The sequence below is a fragment of the Diadema setosum genome, chromosome 12 (genome assembly GCF_964275005.1).
Source record: "Diadema setosum chromosome 12, eeDiaSeto1, whole genome shotgun sequence".
In the NCBI taxonomy this organism is placed as follows: Eukaryota; Metazoa; Echinodermata; class Echinoidea; order Diadematoida; family Diadematidae; genus Diadema; species Diadema setosum.
In genome coordinates this window covers 37,221,604-37,247,507 of record NC_092696.1, presented here as the reverse complement: position 1 = coordinate 37,247,507, position 25,904 = coordinate 37,221,604, and the positions used below count along the sequence as shown (strand labels likewise).

Here is a 25,904-nt window from a genome sequence, read left to right as displayed (position 1 = left end):
AAGCCTGAATTTTTACTTCGTTGTAACCAGAATTTTCTTTATAACCATGTTCGTTATAACGGGAGTGTACTGTAATCAGAATATTTTCAAAGAAATGTGAAATGTATGAGAGTGTGCGTGTTCCTTTCCGTCTAATCTAACGCGTGTTCGCTTTCCAATTCCGACGTGGCAGCTTTTGTACTACAATCCGGATTGTCAGACTAAATCTCTATGAATCCTTGCAAAGCACTCACTTGGCAGATTTTAAACTCAATTTACTTTCTCCTTTGTGTTAGGTGCAGTGATCAGTGTTCATCCATTTCACTCTTTCATCCTTTTTTTTTTTCTTCTTCCGTACTCTCCTTCTCCCCCTTCCATTAACAAGTCGCTTTGACACCTTTTCATCACTCCGTTTTCCCAGACACTGTTTGGCTGAGGGTGAAGTGGAAAATGTCCTCTGACATTTATTCTAAGGCCATTCCTATCTTCTTCTGCCGCTTTGTCTACATGTCCGCATCAAATTAAATAGACATCTTTCTATCGGAATCGTTTGAAAAATAAAAGGAGCGAACAAGTTAAAGAAGTTTGAAATACAGTTCCTTAACCTTACATGCTTCAATTACAAAAACACGAAAAGGCGAAAACTAAGACACACCCGCGAGCCCAGATTATGATGCCTAGTCTCGGGATCGAGGAGTTACACTGAAAAGCTAAGGCGACTTCACCATACCTGTCTAACACTTAACATGACCCATACCCTGTAAAAGAGTCTATTCCTAATATGTGAGTCCCAATGGGAACCAGTAACAACATGTAACACACCCCGGGCAAAAACATGCTCCTTAATCAAAACCGATCCATTTCGGCTTATGCACTCCCAGGTATTATGTTGCTGAAAAATATACAAGTAATCTCCATCAGTCTTCTGCTCTTTTGTTCCGTCACAGTTTGAACTTCACAGTTACACTTTCGTGTTATTTACACCCAGCATCTCGTGGGAATCGACACCAGACGATGAGCGAGTGACGTAGTTGAAAACATTTGAAAATATTTCAGAACTCCTCAGGTGTACGAAGAAAGAAACGTGAACACGATTTTATATTGTATGTATTTTTTTTTTGCTTTGTATTCCTATTGTTTGTCTGCTCTGCTTAATGTGTCTACAACAAATGAAAATGTTACTGCGTAGAATGTAAGAATATATTTTCACTTTGATTTTTATTTAAAAAAAAAGTACTTTAGTAATCATTCGGAGATGCTAACAAAGGCCTAAAGCTATAATTACCATTACGAAGGGAAAGTAAAGACCAATTATTGCATTTATGACATTTTGTTTGACTATGACGTTGTTCTCAAAATGCTTCTGTTTTCACTGAAACACGGTTAACTGTACTCTGAACATTGAAACTGACTTTGGATATTCTGCCGTAAATTGTATCAAAGAGAAAATGAAGAGGAGGTTTAAGTGACATATATTTCTACACACACACACAAACACACACACTCACACACACACACACACACACACACACACGGGCACACTCAAGCCCTTTGTTTCAATGTAAAGAATGAAAGAGATGACAGAAAGAATTACTCAGTGAAAAAAAAAATCAATCTGATCTAAATAAAATCTAGATAACTGTAACCATGGAGACGCGAGGAAGACCAGTGAGTCCTGCTTACATAAACTTTTGGATATCAGCAATCATGCCACATTGTTTCAGATTCACATCTCAAATTGGTCACGTGATGCCGTTGCTGCTTTGCTGACTGCGACTGTGTTATCTTACTGACATGACCCTCATGGGTATTACAAGGCATTAAAGAGCTATTCCCCTCCTTAAGATCTCTTATCCTTGTACTCACCTTCGACTGGAAAAGCCTGTTTCAGAAGTCGAGACGATTGTAACTGTAATTACATTGCGCTATTTTGCTGCCTCCTAATTTGCCTTTAGGAGAAAACAGGCTGAAAGATGTTTCAATTAAACTTTAAGTGGCCGTTAAAGCCGGTCATTGTAAGCAGAACTAGTTTGAAAGCCTTCGTGGACTTACGTGTTTATTCATGTTGTTTAGTCGGAACTGTGTTCTTTAGCTGAGGAAAACTCAACAGATAGGATTTACACCCAGTCTCAGGAATTCTATGGTTTCTGGCCAATTTAAGCTTAGTCTCTGAGAAGAACCCAAGAAGGCGATTGAGGGGATGGCTAGTGACTGATCAGTGGGAATCAGTGGGAATACTGGGGGATGATTGTTCAATTCTTGTGGGATTCATTTAAGAGTACATTATGTATCTATTGTTGTGTGAAAATTATTTACTTCAGAATGGTCTCATATTCAAGAAATGTGCAGTTTAATGTTAACGATTGCCCCGTCACTGTACAGGCATGCTAACCTGGAAACATTAAACTGCACATTACTTGAATATGAGACCATTCTGAAGAAAATAATTATTACACAACAATAGATATATACTATACTCTTAAATGGATCCCACAAGGATTGGAACAATCATCCCCCAGCATTCCCACTGATTCACACTGATCAGTTACCATCCATCCCCTTTAAAATTATTTTCTTAACGTCTTGTCAACGACAGTACTCAGATGTGTATTCGTGACGAAGGGCACGATAGCAAATAGTTCTCAAGAGAATTTGCCTTGCGAAAACGAATTTTGATTTGTTTAATGGTTATCAAGCATGCTGTGAAATACACATTAAAAAAATGTTTATGCATTAGCATAACTCAAGAGCGTGCATCGTTAAATTACGCCGAGCTTTAAATGCTCAATATTGCAAGAATTCATGGCATTCAATTTGTCTTCTTTTTAGACAGTGACGGAGGGAGATTTGGTGAATTGACTAAACGTATAGGCTTCTATTGTAGACAAAATTGTATGAGAACATCGTGCAATGTGCATGAAATACATTACGTCCTGCATGCTTAACCTGAGTAGCATTGCATAGCATACCAACACTTCATAAATATTATTAAGATATTGAATCAACTGAATGTTGTTGAAAAGTCATTACTGGTCCAGTCTTAATCAGTAATTACATTTGACTGGGCTAATATTTAATACATGATAGATCAAGTTTCCCTGAGAAAGGGGTAACAATCTTCTTTCACATGATATTGTAACCTCTTATATTCTAATCTTAAATATCATCCGAAAGAGTGATTATTACACAATATTGGATGTTGAATGGCTAACGAATATAAGTTCATCTTTTCCATTTACACCATATCATGTGGGATCTAACTCCTACACTGCAAAAAGTCCGGTGTTAAATATGAAACACCGAGCTGGTGTTAAATTTCCGGTGCTCATTCATGGTGTTAGATTAACACCTCCGGGTGTCATTTCAAAATTTAAAATTGTTTTTTTGAATAGTTTCTTAGTTACTGCACTTCTTGTTGATTTTGAACTTCAACAAGACGATAAAGAATTTTCCGATGAAGTACTTGATATTTGAAAAAAATCTGTAAATACATTTACACCACAGTAACACCAGTTGGTGTGGTCCCCTGTTGAAGCTGGACGGGTGTTATACCATTGAAATTAACACCACCAATATCAAATCAACACCATGCGGTGTCATTATTGAATTAACTCTAGCGCAGTGTCAAAAATATCACCAGTCACAGTGTCAAATTAACACCACGAAGTGCCAGGCGAACACTTTTTAACACCGTCATAATACATTTTCTACACCTGTGGGTGTGGTCCTCTATTGAAGTTTGATCGGTGTTAGATTTAACACCCATGGTGTTAAATCTAACACCGATGTTTTTACAGTGTATAAGCTTTCTGAATAGCCCCAGAATCAATCACCCGCAGTGCTCTAATGAAAACATATTCACCTGCAGAATAAATTGAACTTGTGACCGCATTCCTCCAAATCGTGACACAGGAAATAAAATTTCTTCTCTTGTTTATGTCGTTAGCTGCATGTAGCGAGTCTGAGGTACGAAGACTAAGTCAAGACCTTTAAAGAGACAATTTAACGCTAGTGTAATTACGAAAGTAGAGGAGTGGTTATATTGTTAGGCGTATTAAATCCTGCTTATCACGTCATTAAACATGTAGGGCTTCGTGAAACCACATAACGTGGTTCCTGCGTATACACCGTATACCAAGACTTCTAGATTTTACTCACTCCCTTGATATTGTCTTCTTTCTTCCCCTGTAAACGTCATTTTGCAACTGTCAAGCTACCTGTTTACAGAGCTGTCCTTTCCGAGTTATTTTAAGGTTTTCGGGGAATAATCTTTAATGAGTGGGTTTGTAAACGGGTGACATACATCGAAATGCTACTGCGTCGGATAAGAATGATTGATCGGGGAATCAATGAACAGTGGATTGCAGCAGTGTCGCTTCACGCGCTCGCAAGTGATAAATTACGAGGCCGATTTTATGGTGTTGTTATATCATATTTTTTGTACCAGTTTTCAGAGTACAGTGTATAATGATTTATTCTAGTTTGTTTAATTTCGTCTATGCTAAGTGCAATTTTTTTACCCTGTTCTATTGACTTTCATAAGCAGCGAAATGATATAAAAAATGCAAATATCCTGAAGTGATATATATATATATACACTGATATAATACTTTGTGTCATCAAGCCACATACCCTCAATTAGTTTGTGCTCAAATAATATCATTACGATGTAATGTTTCTGGTTGAAACTCTAGCATCTACAACACTTTCTCCCTTAAGGTCATCATTGCTACATTCTTGCCCTAATAACATCAACAACACATGAAGGTAATCAAACATTTTGGTCTTTTAAATTTCTGAGAAAAAAGAAATGATAAAATGAGACTTTGTGTTTATGTGGGATCGGGTAAGGGTCAGTGAGGCCATCATTTACAATATCCCATCTTATTTGGGTAATATGTGCTTGCAACTTGTGTCATGAATATGCTTTTTCTTGATAGACCAAGGCAGCTTTACTTTGTTTACTCTATCATACATTTTATTAATTAAGTGCTTACACTATTTATCAGTCATTTCGAATGTTCGATAATCTGAAAATAGAAAAAGGTCTTTATTTCGAAGGTGGGTTAGTAGGCCTACGTAGTCTTTACATTTTCTGAATAACGAACACGGTGAGGAACCTCAGTCATTAACTATTTTCATTTTCGGATTTACGAACCTTCGAGATAACGGACATCACTCGCATGATGATAGGATGGCTTCTGTTTTCCCTTGCTTACAATCCCTCGAATTGCCTTCATCCCAACTCGCATGATGATCATGGCAAAGGACAGTTCTGGTGTCACGTGACATTGCCGTTCGAGAATCCCCGGATGTTTTACTGGTGTCGAATGCACTCGTAAACAACAAGTCATAAGAGAGACAAACGCAGTAGTGGAGGGTAGATGACGTGTTTTACAAAATATTCACTAAGAGATGTTATTGGTCAAAAATTCTTAAATCATCTATTAAATCATACTAGTATTGTTTTAAACAAACTGTTGGATATAGCTTTTATATTCAATGAAAAAGAGTCATCTGGAAACAAATTGTGATTATTCTGTCTGCAGGTTTCTGAAGAAGTAGTTGGCGTATTACCAGAACGTTTGGTGTATTCCCCACCTGACGCAACTATTCCTACAACTTCGTTTCAGGCAATTTTCTTCCAACGCATTGATTGGAAGTGTCGACACGTCTGTTGTCACTAGACTACTCATAAAAAGGGAGAACATTTCTTTTATCATAGCAGGCTTTTCCAGAAATGATCGTATTAGTCAAACCCGTCTATAGCACGGGAGACGAAAGAAGAGGATATTGACAGGTAGCCGCTACTGACAGGATGTTTAACACGGTTTTTCTCTCTCCGAAGGGAGAGGGATCGTTTCTAATAGCCGTATACGGCAGGTGGCCGCTGTAGACAGGTGACTTCTAAGGCAGGTTTGGCTGCAGGTCACTGATTTCTTCACCTCCTTATTTACTGTATGCGATGATGAGACCATGGCGGTATCATGAGGAGTGTGCTGTTGACTCTGGCACAAAGGTTGTAGAATTCGTTGAACCCTTTGTCTACTTTTAATGTCGATAAGCATGGAGTACCCCATAGCTTCCAATGTCCAAAGCACATAGAGGCTTAATGGGTTCCCCGACATGCTCCTCTAGACCCAGGTGTGTAAATCGATGCCTGGCGATATGTTCAGTTATTAATATGGCAGGGCTCCTTGTAAGATAACTAACAACACTTGATAAGACTACCATGGCTAAGGAAGGTCCATCCTTGTGATGACTCTGGTCATTGAATAAATTAAATCCTCTTTACAGTCTGAATCATCTCTTCTTCTCTCATTTTCCGCTTTCTGACAGCGCTCTGTCACAGGGACCACGGCCAGAGCCTCTACGAGCGAGAGAGGATGTACCTGGACCTGCGAACAGGTCACGTGGAGGGTAATGGAGACTACATCAAGCTCCTCGTGCATCCAAGGGCCTCCACGCATCATCGGTGCGACGGACAGGCGGTGCTCAAGATCTCTTTCGCGGGTCCCTACCGGGTGGCTCGCTTCTTTCTGGATTACAGCGAGACGCCGCAGAACTGGACGCTCGATATCTCAGACTCACCCGGTGGGAACGGGATGGGTGGTGACGGTGACGTCACATCCAACATGGCGGAACTGCAAATACGCGACAAGCAGATGCGCGTCTACAGCAACGGGCTGTCAGGGTACGCATCCGAAACCCTCAACGGAGGCCTGCTCCTCAAGGTCGTGGACGATGTTGTCGACGTCGGGACGAAGCTAAGAATCGAGATCGCTGACGAGAAGATCAGGTGGAATAATCGCGAGAATAGCAAAGGTTTGCTGGAGAGCCGGTATCTCTTCACGCTGAATGGACAAACACCCGAATATGGAGAGTTGGATTACGATATCTACGTCGGACTGAATCGGGTGCCTTCGGGAACAGCTCGGACAGGTGCGGGACTGTGTCGAGCGACAGTTATAATGCTAGCGGAACGAGATCCCGAGGCTGAGAACGACGCGGGTAAGTTCTCTCTTACCATATCCTTTAACAACAGATCATCCAGGTATAAATCAAGAAAAAACTGCACGCGCAATCTAGCTGCTGAATTCTGTTGCGTTGTTCTGCGCGCAGTAGTCTTCTGGTCATCCGCTGTGCTTAAAAGAGTTCTCGTTGCAAAGCTTACGTTTCCACACAAAGTCTATCCATAAATATGAGTACGGAAGGTCAGTCGGTACAAAACCTCTATGTTGCTTTACTATGTCGCATCAGGTTCTGCTCTCAAATAAATCGTTCTCTTACAGCTGAGAAAACCTGGATTGGTCTTCTTTATTGGAATGCTTCGGAGAAATTAAAGATCCAAGATGTGTCTTGGTTACTAAAGAGTAACATGGAGACAGACAAATCTTGCACGAGGTAAGTCTGATTAACTTACACCTGAGGCTTAAGAACGGTAGGTTGTACCAAATGTCACCATCTCATCTATTGCATGGGTTACTCAAATATAACAGGGATATCTCTTTCTCAGTTCCGTGAACATACACTGATATAACATCGAGTTAACTCGGTGATCAGATTATGTTACAGAAAGTTCACTGTCTTTGCGCCTCATGAGCCCAGTAGACCATTATACCCAAAGTGCTCCAGGTTTCTTGATATGCCACAGAAGGTTTACACGAACATGTTCTCCCATGTTGTTTTAATGGGAGACATTCTGACTTGCAATCATTATAGGACGTAACAATGAGACAGCAAACGTTAAAGGGATGGTATAGTTTTGGTCGAGATGGGGAATTGAGATTTTTTTTTTTTGCGAGGTAATGAGAAACCACTAATTAAGATCTAAAGAGCATTCAAAGTTTATCTGATGAAAATTGGTTTTGAAATGGCTGAGATATCATAAAACAAAGTAACACAAAGTAGTCGTAATAAAAGATGGGTCCCACCTTTTATTAGGACCGCTTTGTTTTGGATATCTTAGCCATTTCAAAACCAATCCATTTTCATCAATATTTAGTAAACTTTAAATTCCTCTTAGAATATGCTCTTTCACTTTAATTCATAAGAGGTCTGTCCTTCATTATCTCGCCAAAGAAGTTGATAAACTGAAGCCCAGTCTCAACCAGAACTATACCATTCTTTAACTTGATTTACAAGAAGTAATCTATACTTACAAGTAAGCAGCCATGGGATCGATTGCCTATAAATTTAAATCCCTGCCAAGAACGAGGCAATGAGGATGGAGCACCTTGCCTAGGGGCACAACGTCTCATACCAGAGGACTCGAACCAGAGACCTTGTGACTGATAGTCCGTAGACTGAACCACTGAACCACAGCAGCCCCTGATGGGAGAATGGCTGCATGCCTATCAAGTATCAAGGCAGACAACCCTCTATCCCCCACCACATCCGATGACGGGTCGATGGAATCAGTAGAGGACCTGTAGTCATGATTAATCTTGGCATCTTCATTCTGTCCTAGAGGTCATGACTGCCTGGTCTAATGGCCAATATCAACAGATCACGCCGCGTGGGTAATACGTTGATTGCTCCTGGTCGACGGTTAGTCGATAGTTCCCTCTGAGCTCTCTCTGGGCTGGCGTAGTCTGGTTGGACGAAACATAGTCCTTGACATTTTCCGTTCTCAGGCTCCGCTCTCTGATATGTGACGATATAACGAATACAGGCAAACCTGCCTTAGCGGCCACCTGCCTATACTAGCCAGGTATAGTCGGTCTGGCAGCCACTTTTTTTCGTCTCCCTTGGCCGCTATAGACAGGTTTGACTGTATTGTTATAACTTCTGTTGAATGGAAACCCCGAAAGCCAAATTCTGCATTTTAAATTGCACGTCTATGTACCTCTCATTATATCAAAATACACTGCGAATTGTTTCGGAACCCCGCAGTCACAAACATAAAACCCCAGGCACCATGACTATGTAGCCATAGCGGTTTATATATTCTTTGTTATAACTCACAGTTCCTTCATTTGTTCTTTTTATGCTTGAAATATGATCTGCTTTTCAGTAAATAGAAAACATCGTCACATCGTCAAGCTACATCATTAAGCTGTGTATCCCTATCTGCATTAAATTCTATGTGAGTTTTTATTTTTGGTGGCAACGCTACCAAAAAAAAAAAAAAGAAAAAGGAGAGAAAAGTATGGTCATACTTATTGCTTGAAATCCAAGCTTCTAGAAGTGATATAATGTAGCAGAAAAAAAAAGAGGGAAAATCTTCCTGTGAAATGTCATTGTAAAGAATTTGCTTCAAATTGAAAGTGTTTTGAAGCGAGGCGTTCCGTTGAGGAGTAGTCCCGAGGATGCTTGGGCAGGTGTCTATGGGAATCATATGATATAAGTTAGAGCAAAATCAGCTCGTCCTCAATGGGTTAAAATGAACCATGTCCAGTACAGACAATTTCGATATAAATTATCTTCCTTTGAGCGCTCGACATTAATACATCTATTTTTAGATGACGATCAAATTCGTCGTCGTTTTCTATACTCGGCGCATTTCTTGGAAGACCGCTTTGATGCTTCAGTCCCGTATATAGATGAGGATGTAGACTTTGCTGATTCTGATGAAATAATTTGTCAAACAAAAGTGACTTGCGCCGTATTTTGCAAGCCGCCCCCGCTTCCCCGTCGTCTCTTATCGCAACAGGACTGTTTGAGATTTGCAGCCACATTGCCTTTCGTTTACCGACTTTCGCAGAAATTTAGGCAATGATACACGACGGCTACCAATTCTCCCTCAGTTATGGAAGGAGATAGAGGAAAGGAATACTTGGCTTTCTTTGTTTACTCTTTATTATACTTTCGCCTCTGAGGGAGACGGTGATATATCAACTTAAAGGAGACCTCCCGATGATTTTCAGACTTAAGCATTTGAACATCTAAAAATTGGTTAATCCTGGGTAGGCCTAAAGAGTTTCAGAATTTATAGTGATTGTGATGAGGAATAAGAATATTTTCAAAATTCCTTTTAAAAATCACAATGAACGAGGATGATGACATAACGACATCACATAAATAACGACCTCACATAAAAATGCATTATTGGATACTCAAGGAAGCACAGCAAAAGAAAAAAAAAACATGCATAAATTCTACACAGGTGAAATTGTTAAGCAGGTGGTAGGGTATTGGAAATACACTGCTGCATTACTGGAATATGTGAGTCTCCTATGGTATTATCCTTGGTCATATATCTGCGAAAGGACCACAATAATTCCCCTAATCTATACGCGACATCAATGATACATATTGTACCCCATGAATGATGTGAAATTATCCAAAGCGTCTGGATTTCCCTTTCAAGCATGTCTAACATTTCTACGATTCACCTGCAGGGACGGGAGTCCTACATAACGTGACAAAAATTTCCCACAACTCTTTCCTTATGCCCACGTTGATGACTCGTAACCTGTATGATTCATGGGCTGTATTACTCGTGGGCTGTATGATTCGTGGGTGTCGAACTAGTAACGTGCACTCGCTTCTTTTACAGCCGCTAACTGTTATAAACCATAAAATTATGTTGATTACAATGTGTACAAGGCGTTTAATAGATTTTGTCTCCTCATCTTCTACAGTTACTATAGAATAACGAAACATGATTAATATACGTATCAACACTTACTGATTATAGACATGGCTGTATGTAACAAAGACTACAGCAAATGAATATCAAGTATACTGTATACTCAAGGATATGGGAAGCTACCTCATGATCCGTGGTTAGTACTAGCGGGGAAGATCTTGTTTGACTGTGTGCGCCTCACAGGCAGCCCTCTAAATCTGCTCCAGTAGTTGTGTCTCTTTGCTTGGTTAAAGATAATTTCAACAAAAGTGTTTTTTTTAATGTCCTATGTGTTTTGAAAAATGAACAATATCAGATTTTGAGCTACATGTTCTTGTTTTATTGTGAATAAATCTACACTGAATTGAAATTGAATTGAATTGAAAGATCAAGTGGCAAAAAATATTTATGTCAATCTTCATGCTATACTCTCCAAACGCATCCAGACTTCCTCTAGTAGTCAAAAACTTGTCAGCAGTCCCTCACCTGATTAGTGTTATATACATTCTTTAACATACGTGGTTGGGAATTTATTGACTTTCCCACACTTTACATTCAGTTATATGATTCAAAGCTGATTATTGTCTCGGTAAACCTCTGTCCAGACTTGATGGAAGTTTCGAGAAGAAATGCAAGTTGTGCACTCGAAGGGAAATCTAGGAGAAAATGAAACTATTATACAAAATGTACAGTCGTCATTTCTAAAGGGATAACTAGACGACATGCAAGAGAACAATGACAATGTGCTCTTCTTTTTCGCTGACTGGAAAACGGCCAAGTTCTGTCTTTTGCCCTTGGCTTTGCATTCGTTAAATCAATCCGTGTTGTCTTTGGCCCCGTCTGCATATATCATATCTTCACACCCAACGTCTTACTCATTTAGCTATGGGCTGGAGTCCCATCATCCTCCTCTTGTCGAGTCCTCATGAGTGTACAAGAGACGAACCAAAAATAGAACTGTAGGTAAACAAACTCTCGCAGTTTTCTCGACGCGGAAAAAAAAAATGAGCGCGTTTTCAAAATGACTCAGTAATGCATCTGGTTTCCGCTTCTTGTAGTTCTAATAATTTCTTTCAAACATGAACTCTCCATTAGACCACTTTCGCTTGTTTTATTAATCGTGGGTGACAGATGAACGAACGCACAAGAGCCCTAGAGCAGTACGTGATTCCATCTGCATGCCCTCATTGTGCTATGTAATGATTGTCTACAAAAAACTATTATAATCATAATTATCTGCTATGTAGTGTGGAAGTATCATATTTCGACCATAGAGTGCATTGCTGTAATTTTAATTCATTCTAAAAGTGATCGATATTGAACCAGCCTATATTCCTTTCCTCTCAATTGTTTCATTCATTAGACTACTTATATTGTTCAAATAAAAGTTAGTTTGTTTGATAATAGTGATGTAAATGAGTTTTCAAAATGACTCCGTAATGCATCTGGTTTCCGCTTCTTGTACTTATAATCATTTCGAGATTTTCAAACATGAAATCTCCATTACTATTTTTTTTTACATGCCTGACAGATGAACGGATGCACAAGAGGTAATTGTATTTATAGAATTACATATTTGTACATACAAACATGTTTATATTTTTGCTGAATAATACAAAGTCAATCTATCACTTGCACCTGAAATATGTCTATCTGTGAGGTGAGAAATCTGACTTGTATTTTCACGAAATCGCTTTGAACTCCTGTTTAAGATAACAATTCCTTGATACCAGAAACAAAAAGAATTATGCAGAGACTTTCAAAGAATGACCATTTTTATTTTCTTCAGGGTACATAATAATATGTAAAGATAATTTTACTGCAAAATACGCACCAAACTCCCACGCTGTCTATATTTACAATTATGATAATTGAAAGACTACAAGATTATCTGCCAAATCTGTAGTTAAGTCCTCGATACTAATTTTTAATTCAGTTTAATCTTAGCAAGACCTCTGACACTTCTGGTCAGATGGAGCAAACAAGGTAATACTTAAGATTTTCGCTCGCATTTCAGTGGTGAAATTAACTTTGATAAGCTACTGCCAGTTAGTATGATTACCTCTGGGATATCACCCCCCCCCCACCTTACGATCTCGAAGTCCTATGGCATATGAAAGCAGTCATTTATTGAAGTTTCTCCGGATGGTATCGAATTTTACATTAAATAGATGAGACACTTATCCTTTAAGAGAACTCAAAAGCTAAAAAACACCCAACAAAACAAAACAAAAAACACAAATACAAACTTTAGAACACTTAAAAGAGGTTCTGAAACAACGGAATGAATGACCCTAAACAAACAAACGACTAACCCCAACCATAAACCCCTCTCTCAAATTCTATCAAGCCAAGAACAAAATCTAAATATTGCATTTGAGGGAGGACCGAAAGTACGCAGCTATGTTTATCTTTTCCTTATAATTGAATACCCTATTGTGCTATTTCTTATTTTTATCTTATAAGATACTTTTTGATGATTCTCAGATGACTTAAAATAACATTTTAAGATGAACACTATTTTTGATGTTTTCCTAACGTCAATAGGGAGTAATACCCTAATAAGGAAACTTATAAAAAAAAAACGTATTTATTTATTTAGTCTTCAGCCAGGATTTCTCAATTCGAAAGAAGTTGATTTCCAGTGGGGTCCTGGGAGGAAATGACAGATCATATCATCATTTTATTTCATTTCATTTCATATCATTTATTTTCCATATCCAATTAATGATAAAGATGTTACAAAGTAGGCCTAATGATGAAAATGTGTATATACTAGCATGTGCAATGACATAATGGGGTAGTACAATGAAGCACATACAAATACGTATGTATACAATAAATAGATATCAAACGATCGGATGACGTATGAATAAACGTACATATACACACCTGCTCATACATGCACATTATATTATATTTACGCAGTATACAAATAAATTGATCTTCGTCAAATCAATGGGAATTGCAGTAGCACTAGTAAGGAGTATGGAGGGAACTTGCAAACAAAAATCACATATACAAAAATACAATATATACAGAAGTTCAACAATGTTTACAGGGGCACGAGAAATAACGAGAAGTATAATCTATATGACAACAACATGACTAAGATATACAAAATACACCTCATCATAAGTTGACTTTCAGATAGCGCTGAGTCAGTTAAATGAGAAATGAACGTACGAAATAGGGAAAAAATAGGAAGAATTTCATTAGAATACGCCTCTATCAATGAAAGTATAATTAGATAATTGATTGTACTTACGAATTTTGTGGAAGGTACTAGTAAAAGGTTTTTGGATGAAAGGTACAACGCCCTATGAGTCAAATAACGAAAAAATGACCGTAGATATTGGTGGGAAATGAGGAAGAATTTCATTAGAATACGCCTTTATCAATGAAAGTCTAATTAGATAATTGATTGAACTCGGGAATGTTGTCGAAGAGACAAGTTTTTGGAGGACAGACACAACGCCCTTCTTGACAGGCGAGTGGGCGGCAGTCTCCTTCTCACACCTCCCTGGTACTTCGGAGGAGGAGGAGGAGAATAGAAGACATAACAGACGGACGGCTGGTGTTGAAACATACAAACTCCAGCCAGACAGAGAGATTCCCAAATGCCGTCGAATTCATATTGATTCCATTGTCTGCGAGCCGTAAGGAATGCCATCTATGGGGGCTCTCGTATCGAACTTAAAGGCTCGAGTAGCTCGGCAAAATGTGATTTCAATCTCGAATGTCCCGATCTCGCTACTCTCTCTCGTCACGCCAGCAAAAGACATGCATGCACGCTAATTATTGCTGCCTGGAGCGGCGCATATTTCTCAAGGTTGCCGTAAACTATCCCCTCGTCCTAAGTGTGCGTGGGTGTGACAATTTCGCGGCTTCCCGATCCTGTCACCGCCCGTTTGCCTTGCATTCATTAAAGTTACCTACGATAGGGGGAGACATTTCTGTTGTATCTTGTCCGTGAGGTATGCAATCATATAATATTCTGACACGCTAATGATCAAGCATTATTACGGCGTGTGATTTGATGAAGGAATGGCAGCCACACAAACATAATCAGAAGCTTATTAATTTCATGCTTTTATTAACTTATTTAGATTGACTGGAATAGCAGGCGGATTTTTTATTAACTGTACAGAACTATGATATCATGTTCTTTTGTTTAACAGTTGAACCGAGAAATTTGAGACCTTGCATGATGTATTTTTTATTGTACATTTTGTATTTCCTTTTGTTGATTATGAAAATAAAGTAAAACCGAATTAAACTGAAATGAATTCTGTTCACTTATATGAAGCACCTCCATAACATTTTATTTTTCCTTTGATAGATAATATGGCGTGGTATAAGATAGTGGTGGCCTTGACGTTGTTGTAGCTGATATTGATCTGAATATCTTGAATTGTTTGACAACACTTTATTCAGAGTATACACTTTCTATGTTTTATTTTCATGTACTTCTCTAAGCATGTTCCACAAAATGTTACACATTCCATGTAATACATTTATGGTGGATAGTTTTATATAGTCCTAGTGTCCATGAAGGAATCGCTATGCCTGGCGATCCTTATTCTTAAGTTGTAAGGACCACACTTCCAAGAGCGGTGTTAATAAAGTACATTGGACACAAGCTTAATCATTCTGACGTTTAGTAGATACCATAAAGCATTCACAACGAGCCAATGCTATATATGTGTTAATAGCGAAGGGACAAATTCGTTTATTTAAAAAAGTGAAATGATTGACTCACTTCTTTTTTTTTTCTTCTGGTATACTGCATGATTCCGGGCGTGGTGCATGGCGTCTTAAGTTGTAAGGAGAGAATTCTAAGTCAAATATGCGATTCCTTCGTCAGACAATCATGGATATCAGGATATTCTTGCCAAACGGAAGTTCATTATAGGAGCCATGACGTCAGGGCAGGGAGGAGGTGACGTCACAATTAAAGAGAATATACTCATTGATAACTTCGCTCAGTCTCGGGAGCCGGCGCGTTTCAACACTATCGGCTGGCATAACGAGGGAGCGGTTTCTGCCTCAACGACAAACAATAATCATTCATTTTCCTGAAAAAAAAAAAATGGGGAAAAACACGTTCTTGTGGCGCCAAACTGGGATGGCTTACTGCCGTGGCCACCCTCCCATAGTCTGCCTGTCCAATTCGAACATTTTCTCCGTTCTTCTTCCCTATTCTTTCAGCCTGTGTTCCACACTGTTTTTTTTAACCTTTTAATTTGACGATTTCCTTCTTTCCAAGTTCTTGGTTTGCTTCATTACTATGCAATGCCTCTTCTGCCACTTTTGTGTTTTCCGATTTTTTTTTTTTTTTTTTAATTGAGGAGCAAAACTAAGAGGGGCATTGACCCATGTGTTCTTGCAGCGAACTTTGTTGGAAACTCGAGCGGAAGTTTAGAGCGACATATCAACAACCTTTCAGACTTCAACGTAGCCTACCACTATCCGTTGTAAGGTTCATCGAACATTTAATCCTCTAAATGAAAAGCGGTGTGAATCTTCCAAAATTACCATGGAATTCCTACAGCGATTCACTCATCACACGGCTTGTATCTATTTTATCCTGTTCGTCCACTGATTAGTTTGAAATGAATAACGCAATGAATACAAATCTCCGAAGGTTACCTTTAAAGGGGAATTCCAGACGACTTTCATAATTTCACATCATGTAGTATTTATATCGATAATGGAATGTATAAAGAATTAACTATTGATTGTGATCCCTGAGCAGATAAACCATAAATACTCTGAAAACCAAACACATAATACACTGAACAAGGATGATGACATAACGAGCATACATATACCAGTAATGCAGCAATGTAATCCCATTACACTACCACTTGCTTAACAACTTCACCTGTGTAGAATCTAGACTTTCTCCTTTAATGCTGCTTCAGTGAGCACCCATTGGTGCATTCTCATACGAAGCTACTATGTTATCATAACCCTTGCTCACTGTGATATGTGGTGAAATAATAATAAAAAACTCTCTTATTCCTTAATTCACTGTAAATTCTGTACAACCAGTTTGTAGTTCAAATCCAAAAGTCTGACATTCATCCGGAGGTTTACTTTGAAGGGATGGTATAGTTTTGGTTGAGACGGGAGATTTAGATTTTAACTTTTTTGCGCCATAATTAGAAAACACTTATATGAAATATTAAAGAGCATACAACTCTTGGAGGAATTCGAAGTTAACTCAATAAAAATCAGTTTTGAAATGGCTGAGATATCCCCAAAACAAAGTAAAATAACGTGGTCATAATAAAAAGTGGGTCACACCTTTTATTAAGACGTTTGTTTTTGGATATCTCAGCCATTTCTAAACCAATTTTCATCAAAGCAACTCTTATCATATTTCATATGAAGTTTTTCATTATCTCCCCAAAACGCTTGACGCCTTAAGCCCCATCTTAACCAAAACTATATCGCCCCTTTAATATCAGGGAGAGAATGTTGTGAGTGGCGCCCCCAATGTTGGTGTAATGTTACCGGTGAATTACGTCACATTCTTGAGGCAGACTTGAGCGGCGACACGTTGACTTGCCGACGAACAAACTCATACACGACATCCCTCAAACCAAATTGCGGACAAGCCACAGAAACGTGACCCCGTCCTCTCACGGTAAAAACAAATACAATAGAAAAGAGAGATAGAGAGACATCTATCTATCTATCTACCATTCTATCCATCTATAAATCTTTCCAACTACCTATCTATCTATCTATCTATCTATCCATCTATCCATCTATCTATCTATCTATCTATCTATCTATCTATCTATCTATCTATATATCTATCCATCTATCTATTTCTATCTATCTATCTACCCATCTATATCTATCTATCTATCTATCTATCTATCCATCCATCCATCTATCTGATCTATCTATCTATCTATTTAACAAATATATATATGTCTAGAGAGAGGGAGAGAGAGAGAGAGAGAGAGAGATATTTGGGAGATGAAGGAGGGAGAGAGGAGGAAGAGGAGAGATAGTGAGAAAAAAGTTACAATCAATATTTTCACTTTGAAGTATATTCGTCTGAGTTTTCCTTTTTGTACATGTTCCGTAAAAGTGGGAATGATTGAAATTCCATCTCGTTCCGGATTTTCCCTCATTTCGGTTTGCTTCATAGTCCAAACAATGTGACAGAATCAATAGCTCCAATAATTCATTTGGCATAGACAGATATATAGACAGAGGTTGAAATATACAGATAGTTTCCTTATTTCGGTTGCTTCAAATTCTCAACTATATGTGACAGAAACAATAGCACCCGTAATTTAATAGGCATATAGACAGACTGATGGACAGATGTTGAATTATACGTATTGTGTTTGTGGATATGTTTCTCAATTTATTTACTAATACACAATGGAGATGACAAGCTAGCTCGTATACGCAAACCATTGTTGATTTCCTGTTAAGGGTCAGTTATTAAAGCAGTAAGAAACCAGAACTTCGTTCCTGTCCTTTTAGGTTAAGCTAATTAATCCCAGCATAGATCAATTATGATAAATCCTGACAAATTTTGTCCTCAAAGTGCCAAGAAAATCTATCATAACAACTGTAGATCATAAGACGCTGCTTTTGATATAAGCAGCAGATTTTGATATGGCGATGTCAACTTGCCGCTACTCATTTTCTTTTATGGCATCAGCCCACCATTTTGTTTCATTATTCTTGTGTTTCCTTTTCTTGGGTCAAGTTGTAGAGTCAGTAAACATGCTTGTCAATTCTGTCAAAGTTAGGTTTTCTTTTTTTGGAGCATAAGGCTTGTATCACATTGGTATAAATATAGTCTTTTTTATTTTAGATGTTGTATTATGTTCCATTTTCTTCTTGTCCTATTCATATTTATACCTGGAAAATTTGGCTGTATGTCCACGCTTTCAACCGTTTTTATCTAGTCGCGCAGTAAGACCAAGCTGTATTTATGACGTCAGATATTAAAGCGGTAATGTGCTTTAACCGTAATCTCGTATAGCCATATTATATTTACGCTAGTTTGCGTCAAGTTAGGCTTGTGGGAGTAAAATGAGGCATGTTAGAGTTCAAGCGCGATCTATATACTAACTCGTATACATGATTTACGTCACATTTAAAGTCGATTGAAATAAATAGGGTACTTTTCCGAGCATTGACCTCAACTTCAGGCCACTGGGGTCGAACGTGCAAACAGAGAGGGGGGGGGGGGGGGTGGGGGAGGGTCGGTGAAAAGACACAGCCATGACAAAATCAGAGTAGTCTGCGTCAGGTGGCCTGACCGAGTATTACGTATTTCCCCGAATATTATAATACTTACGTTCAATCCGCACTATAAGCGTATTTAAGCTTTGCTTTTCTCGTATACGTGAGTACTCCAAACATTACAATGGCCATTGCCTGCTTTCGCATTATGCATTTCTTGTTTTGGTTGTAAATAAAACAGATATTTTTGATAGGTTGTCATATCTTTATATGAAGCTTGACGTCTAAGACCATTGCACGTCAAACCGATACTACAGGTATGCGGGATAATCGAAACCAATGTAATTTAGCAACCAATATCAACAATTTCGACGGCATTCCACTGAGAATAAGGAAAGTTTGGGATTACTATTTTTCTTCTCTATACAAATGCATTTTTTTTTTACTGAATTTACAAAAGAGATCGAAACATCTGAACTTGTTTAATATTTTCTCTCTTTTTTTTGGTGAAAATTTGTCCAGTGCAGGTGTGATTTGTATGACGTGCGTTACCCCAGATATGGAGGCAAAAGGTCAAACAACTACATTCTGTAGACGGTGATAACATGCAAAAGCTTTATTTTTTTTTCATTGTGACGTTTTCTTGTCATTTTATATTGCTTTAACCCGATCAACACCGAAGACAAGAACACGATGTAGAAATCTGTGGAACTTTACGACGATATCACTGAGATAGATTGAAAGTATTTCTATTAAGGGATATTTTTCGAAGGAAAACGCTTCCGATCTGAAATGTATTTAAAGGGGATAGCTAGTAACTGATCAGTGGGAATCAGTGGGAATGCTGGGGCATTGATTGTTCCAATCCTTGTGGGATTCATTTAGGAGTACATTACATATCTATTGTTGTATGAAAATTATTTGCTTCAGAATGGTCTCATATTCAAGTACTGTGCAGTTGTGCCGTTAACGATCGCCCCGTCACTGTACAGGCATGCTAGCCTAGAAACATTTAACTGCACATTACTTGAATATGAGACCATTCTGAAGCCAATAATTTTCATACAACTAGAAGAGATTAGAGTAAGGTAAGAGAGACAGAGAGACAGAGAGAGAGAGAGAGAGGGGGGGGGGGAGGGAGGGAGACCAGGTATCATGAGTTCGAGAGACAAATCACGTGACAGAAGGGCGTCATGACGTAAGTGAGTGCTGAATTCTTGGGCTGCTATATTCTCAGCCAGTGACACGACGCACAGGTAGTTTGCCGCCCTTTTCTACACACCCTGTCTCCGGCAGGTAACCCGAGCTGTCTGCCTATAGTGTTGCTAATTTGCAGACATTCGAGGGATGTATCGAGAAAATTGGATTGTCTGAAAATTATACAAGAAAAGGGCACCCACGGCCTGGCCGCCAGCTCCTTTACTTAAATTCACAGACTTAGAACAGTTTTTATTTCCTCACAGTCTACCGCCGTCCGTCTCTCTCCCTTGCGCGCTAGTCTCTAGCTCTTATTTAAGTTTACAAGAAGTACTAATATCACATATTTGCGTCCTATACCATCCGTACGTGGCGTCCCCCAGTAATGTAACACACATACTACGGTTTGTTAACGCCCCCGGGTTTTACGCCTCATTTTGATCTCTCAGATGCCTTTGCCGGATGATAATGTTCTGCGTTCAATAATGTGATATAATATCTTCTTCTTTTGACGAAAGTAAAGGCGCATCTTCAAAGAAAGAATAATAGTTTACGATTGAAAATGCTTCTATCATGTCAGTGAGAATATTCAATCTTTGAAAAGTCCCTTGTTGTTTCCATGTAACCCCCCCCCCCCCGAATTTTCTTAACAGAACACTGCCTATGGTGTAACAAAGGTAGAATCACGCACTCCTTCGTATAACACTCCCTGGAAAAAAAAATATGCTTTTGCGGTAAAAATTGATTACTCCTCCCACACAAAATGAATAATGCCCGAGAGTGATCAGATCTAATTTGACACGACTCACACTTATGAAGGGTTAGGATGCGTGTGTTTGTGTGTGTGCGTGTGTGTGTGCGTAGGTGGGTGTGTTTGTGTCAGGTGACTGTGTTCGTGAAACCTCCGTGCAAAAACCGGTTTCGTTGATATTTCCAAGTTTGTTTGTATGTTTGTTATTTGCTGTTATTTGCTTCTCTGTTGTTGTTCTGCACACTCCAATGCTAAAATCTCTAACAAAATTACTCACAGTTAAACAAGATTTACGGAAAGAACTTCAGCTCAACTGGGCACCACCACTTGCTATTTTGAACCGTCTACTTTCTCAGAAAAAGAGTTGGCCTACATCAATCCAGGAACCGTGGATTACAAAATCTACTTACAGTGCTGTACTTGATGCATTGAAATTCGTGACTTTGTAGTTCATCATTTCGGCCGCAATGAATCTCGTATAGTGCTGACTGCATTTGAATATGTACCAAACGTAACTGACCTTTCCTCTTCTTCGCTATTCTTCTAAGCCTGAATACTTCTACGTAAAAGGGTTCGATATATTTGGATAAACTAGATCATAGGATAATACGTACTAAATAAAGCTGCCACCCACTACTTATTTAACCTAGATCCTTAATGAGTGGAAAGAGGGCAAAAACTTCTTCAAAGTTGTATTTAGGGGTTGTAGATTTCGGTTTTTGTATCTAGCATACTTATGGGTCTCAGAGATTATACAATTCATTTTTTTTTTTTGTTTCGGATCCTAACATGACGTATTGTCTAAGAGTACAGCACTGAAGAACCTGTACGCTTGAACTGTACAAATATGTACATACATGCATATTCATGAGGGAATTCAACTCTTTTCAACAATATGAAAACAGTATTTCATGAATTCATTTTATTCATGGGTGAAGATGTGAGGAGAATTGTATGATTGGTATTGGGGTATATTGGTGTGAGGATTACCTCTCATACTTACTGGGCAATGGCATAATTCCGATTCCACATTAAGATATTTTTGCTCTGATGAAGATAGTGAGTAGACTCAAACAAACCGAACAATAGACGCCTCTTCAAAATTGGACCATGAATATAGAAATTACTTCAATCTACTTTGCATGACTTTACCTAAAGGAAAGTCCAGTATCTATGAATTTGCTCTGTAGGGAAAATACAATATCAAGAAATGAATTGTCAGTTTCATTTATTGAATTTTTTTAAACCGCCTTCGCTGTTTAAAAAAGACCGTAAAATTCACTAATCATTTTAGTCATAACTAAAGTCTCTGTTAACATTGAAAAGTCTAATGCACAATACTGGCAAAATTCTGCCTGCGCAAGACTATTGTACAAAAGTAGAGTCATCACCCTATTAAAATTCATTTATGCATTGATGTTCTTTATTGATTTTGTTTTATCAACATCAGGTACCATTATCTTCATTATCTTGAAAGCAAAGAACAAGACGGCAGTTTCAAGGATGATTCAATCTTTTAGGCCTGAATACAAATGGCTGTTTTGATTTTGTCTTTCACCCTTGGTTTTGTTTAGTTTTGTTGTTCATTTATTGTGTATTTTACAAGATGGTTGATGGTATAAGGGGAAATTCCTTGTTAGAAACAATATGTTTGCTGAGTTGGAGGATACGGTCCTGTCTGGCGATTCCTGAAACTGTATACAGGATGGAATCGGATGGATGTTTTCATTTCATTTTCTTCCTCCATCTAATAAAGTAAGACTTCTTCCTTTTGACGAATCCATGCTTTGTTACTTCAGCTCCTGGAAAACGTGGATCACATCAAATTGCGAAGATTGAGGCCATTATCATCATCCCCCGCGCTTACATTGCTCCATCAAATTCTTAATGATTCTCGAAAACATCGTTGTAAAGAGACGTCGCCTTCACTTCATCAGTAGGAAAACCGTATAGACATGGGGTCAAATCAATTTGACAGGGCTGCTAACTGGCTTCTAGTAGAAATCGCGAATCCAGTGGATGCGACTTGAGTGATTGTGTGAACAGTATTCTCGTCTCTAATTTGGGGCGATCTATACCGTCTATGATCTAATTGCAGGTCAGTCACAGTTAAGCATGGAGCCGCTTGTTGTAACAATGCTTTACCAATCTCATTCGGATTTAAGATTCTATTTAGTCTGTTTACAACCAATAGCGTTTGAGTACCGGTGAAAGGCCTCAAGCATGTAAATTAGGACATGTCGTTTCGTTTCCGTCCTCTGCGAGTCCTGTTTTTATATCCTCGATCTTTTAGAGGAGAAGGGTTGGTGTAGTGGGTGTGTTTTCTTTTTTTTTGTTTTTTGTTTTTTGTTTTGTTTTGTTTTTTTTTTTGCTCCCCCCCTCCCCGTTTCCTCTTGTCCTTACATCCAAAGATTTGTCTAAGCTGTCGCTCTCTCTCCTTTGGCCCCTTATGCATCCCATCGGATAGTGATAATAGTATTAACAGTGCATTCAACTTGGTCACGTGTCACCCCGTTTCAATGAAAGCGTCTTTGTCGCTTCCATCGACGAAAGGGATAGGGGGTGTTTTGGAGAAGCCGGACAAAGATTGGCCGGTAATTGAAGAGAATCTTCCGCATGGATATGTTAAACATGCAAACAGCTCCTCTTAAGTGTCATAAAGTGAGTTTATCTCCGCGTTCCAATGCTCCGCGTTCTGTTTTCTTTCAGTCGGAGTGGCAGTTGATATGTCAGCCATGGAATGGTGTTGATATTTGGTCGTGGTTTGTCTCAAGGAAAGCGGAGTCATAGACCGATCACTCCAATTACATCTGCCTATCCTCCGACGGACTTGGTACACTGGCGTCCCCAATAACTTTCTTTGCCCCACTTTATGCTCCTCCTCTCTCTTTTTCATCGAGAGTGCTTCTTCCAGACGATAGCAAAACACTTCGCCCAGCCTGGGACTACCATACGTTGACCTAAGCTGCTCGACGTCAGGATACGCTAAGGCGATAACTGGGAGGACACCAGATGAGAAAGGAGGGAGAGAGAGTAACAAAACAAAAGGAGAAGACGAAGACCAGCTCGCGGAGCAATTGTAGATGTTTGAATTTTGCGACGAATTATTCTCAAAGGGGGGAAGTCAGCTAGGTAGAATGTCATTCTAAACTTAGAAAACATACATCTAGAAATCAATTACTTGGCATTAATGTTTTCTCGAGAGAGCCATTGATTTCATGTGGAAGTCGTTTCCAGTCTACGTTGATTTGTTCTTTGGAGCTAGGAAAGAGGATAGGGAGGGAGAAGCGAGGACGGAGGGGAGAGGAAAAGCGGTTTCTTTTTCTCGTCGCCGCTTTCGTGTCCTCTTTTCATGGCACTTCCTCAAGTCAAAGGGCATGGAAATTAGATGGATACAGCGCGCCCTCATTGACGCGTCAGGGGCAGGCACGCCGACGCTGATGTTGTAAGTTTGCAGCGTCCTTCTGCATTCTAATTGCGAATCAGTCCGTAGCAAAAAGAAAGGGAGAGAGGGAGAAGGTGATAGGCGGACAGAGGGAGAGAGGTTTGTGTGGAAGTACATCGGAGAGTGGAGGAAGAATCGCACGCTCAAGGAAGGAAAAAGCAGAGGAGGAATAGGAGGTGGAGGAGGTAGCGCTTTCCAAAACTGTTCTTACAGACCGAGGAGTTTTTTTCTTCTTCTCTAGCTCCCCTCCCCTCTAGCTCCCCTCACTCGCTCATCTCTTCTATTTTGTCTTTAAGAGGTACGAGTTTGAGAATAAACGGAGAGGATCCTATCGTGGTTATTCACCTTTCATCCACCCCCAGATCTCTCACACTCTAGACATGTTCTTTGCTCTGGTGTGCGCCGTCCCCTCTTTCTCATTGCCTCCCGCCGAAGTTCGGGCGCGGTTTTCAACTCCCTCTCCGTCGTGAACTTCAACCACTTCTCTATAAATTTTCGGTCAAGAAGCCATGGAGAACATGGGTATTGATTCTTACGTCATGTCAAGCTTTCTTGAAAAGGAATTGTGACGTCGGAGCTGATTTATCCCGTCTTCGCCATTGTGTTGCGTCCCTCATCCAGGCTTCGGCATCCTATTATCATCTGATGTTATATGTCAGATAGAATACATATATATATAGTAACGAAATAGAGGCCTTCCCACACATCGGCTACGCCGGATCACGCAAAGGTGTCGATGAACACACTCTCTTCTCTTCCTCTCGCTCGCCCTATTGATTTTGTGTTCGACCAAGAAGAAGGCAGCTCGCTGACCAGTTGATGGCAAAACGTGTCCGCACGACTCACACGACGCTGTCCTGAGTGTTCGCGACATCTTAACACCGCAGACCTTTTGCCTCGTTCGTTGTCGCGACCCATCGTTCAGGTTCCATCAACATCCACTCTCTAGCAATCACACACTCAGTTGACCGAACAAACTGACCGTCCAGCTCGCCGCGATGAGCTCTATTTATTTATTACTTTTCCTTTGTTTATGTGCGTGTCTCTTCGGCACTAACAGATCCCAAGAGGTCGACAGTACTGGTGAGTCTATCATCTCATCTCATCCATTCATCCTTTCTTTATTTTGATCTTTAAAGGTGCAGTAGTTACATTCTCTCTCTGTAATCGCTCTGTGATTTCCACGAAATTACGTCATGAAATAGATATAGGCATTATATCAGTAAAACCACACATGGAAATGTATACCGGCGTGGAATGACAAAGTTGAGTTTCTTCTTCCTGTGCTGAAAGTTGTGGTCTATTCACTGCCAGATATAAATTTTTCATGTCTCCTGCATGTTTATGGTGTCTTACTCATGTTTATGTTGTTATAGTAAATAGAATCTCGTGGCCAGAATCTCGAAATATGACGTTAATGTGATGTAGCTATGCTCTACGCGGGACTGTTAACACCTTCAACGATACTACAATCATGATAACTAGTGAGATGAGGTCGAGTGAGAAATAGAGAAAAAGAAGCGGAGAGGGAAGAGCGAAAGAGGGAGAGAGACATATATAGAGAGTTATATATTGAGAAATATATGGAGATAGAGACACATAGAAAGATATATAGAGAGACCGATATTATAGAGAGATAGAGACATAAATAGAAAGATGGAGGTACAGAGAGGCATACCGAGATATAGAAACATATAGAAATATAGAAACATATAGAGAAATAGACGGAGATA

The 25,904-nt window shown here is 39.3% G+C and overlaps 1 protein-coding gene across 1 annotated transcript in view; it reads left to right on the top strand.

The window, feature by feature from the left end:
* The first annotated feature begins 6,644 nt into the window (after window positions 1-6,644).
* Window positions 6,645-25,904, top strand: part of LOC140235926 (signal peptide, CUB and EGF-like domain-containing protein 2) — an 81,186-nt gene continuing 61,926 nt past the window's right edge. The window contains 1 exon segment of the mRNA XM_072315918.1: window positions 6,645-6,956. Coding sequence (XP_072172019.1) covers window positions 6,645-6,956 — 312 coding nt within the window.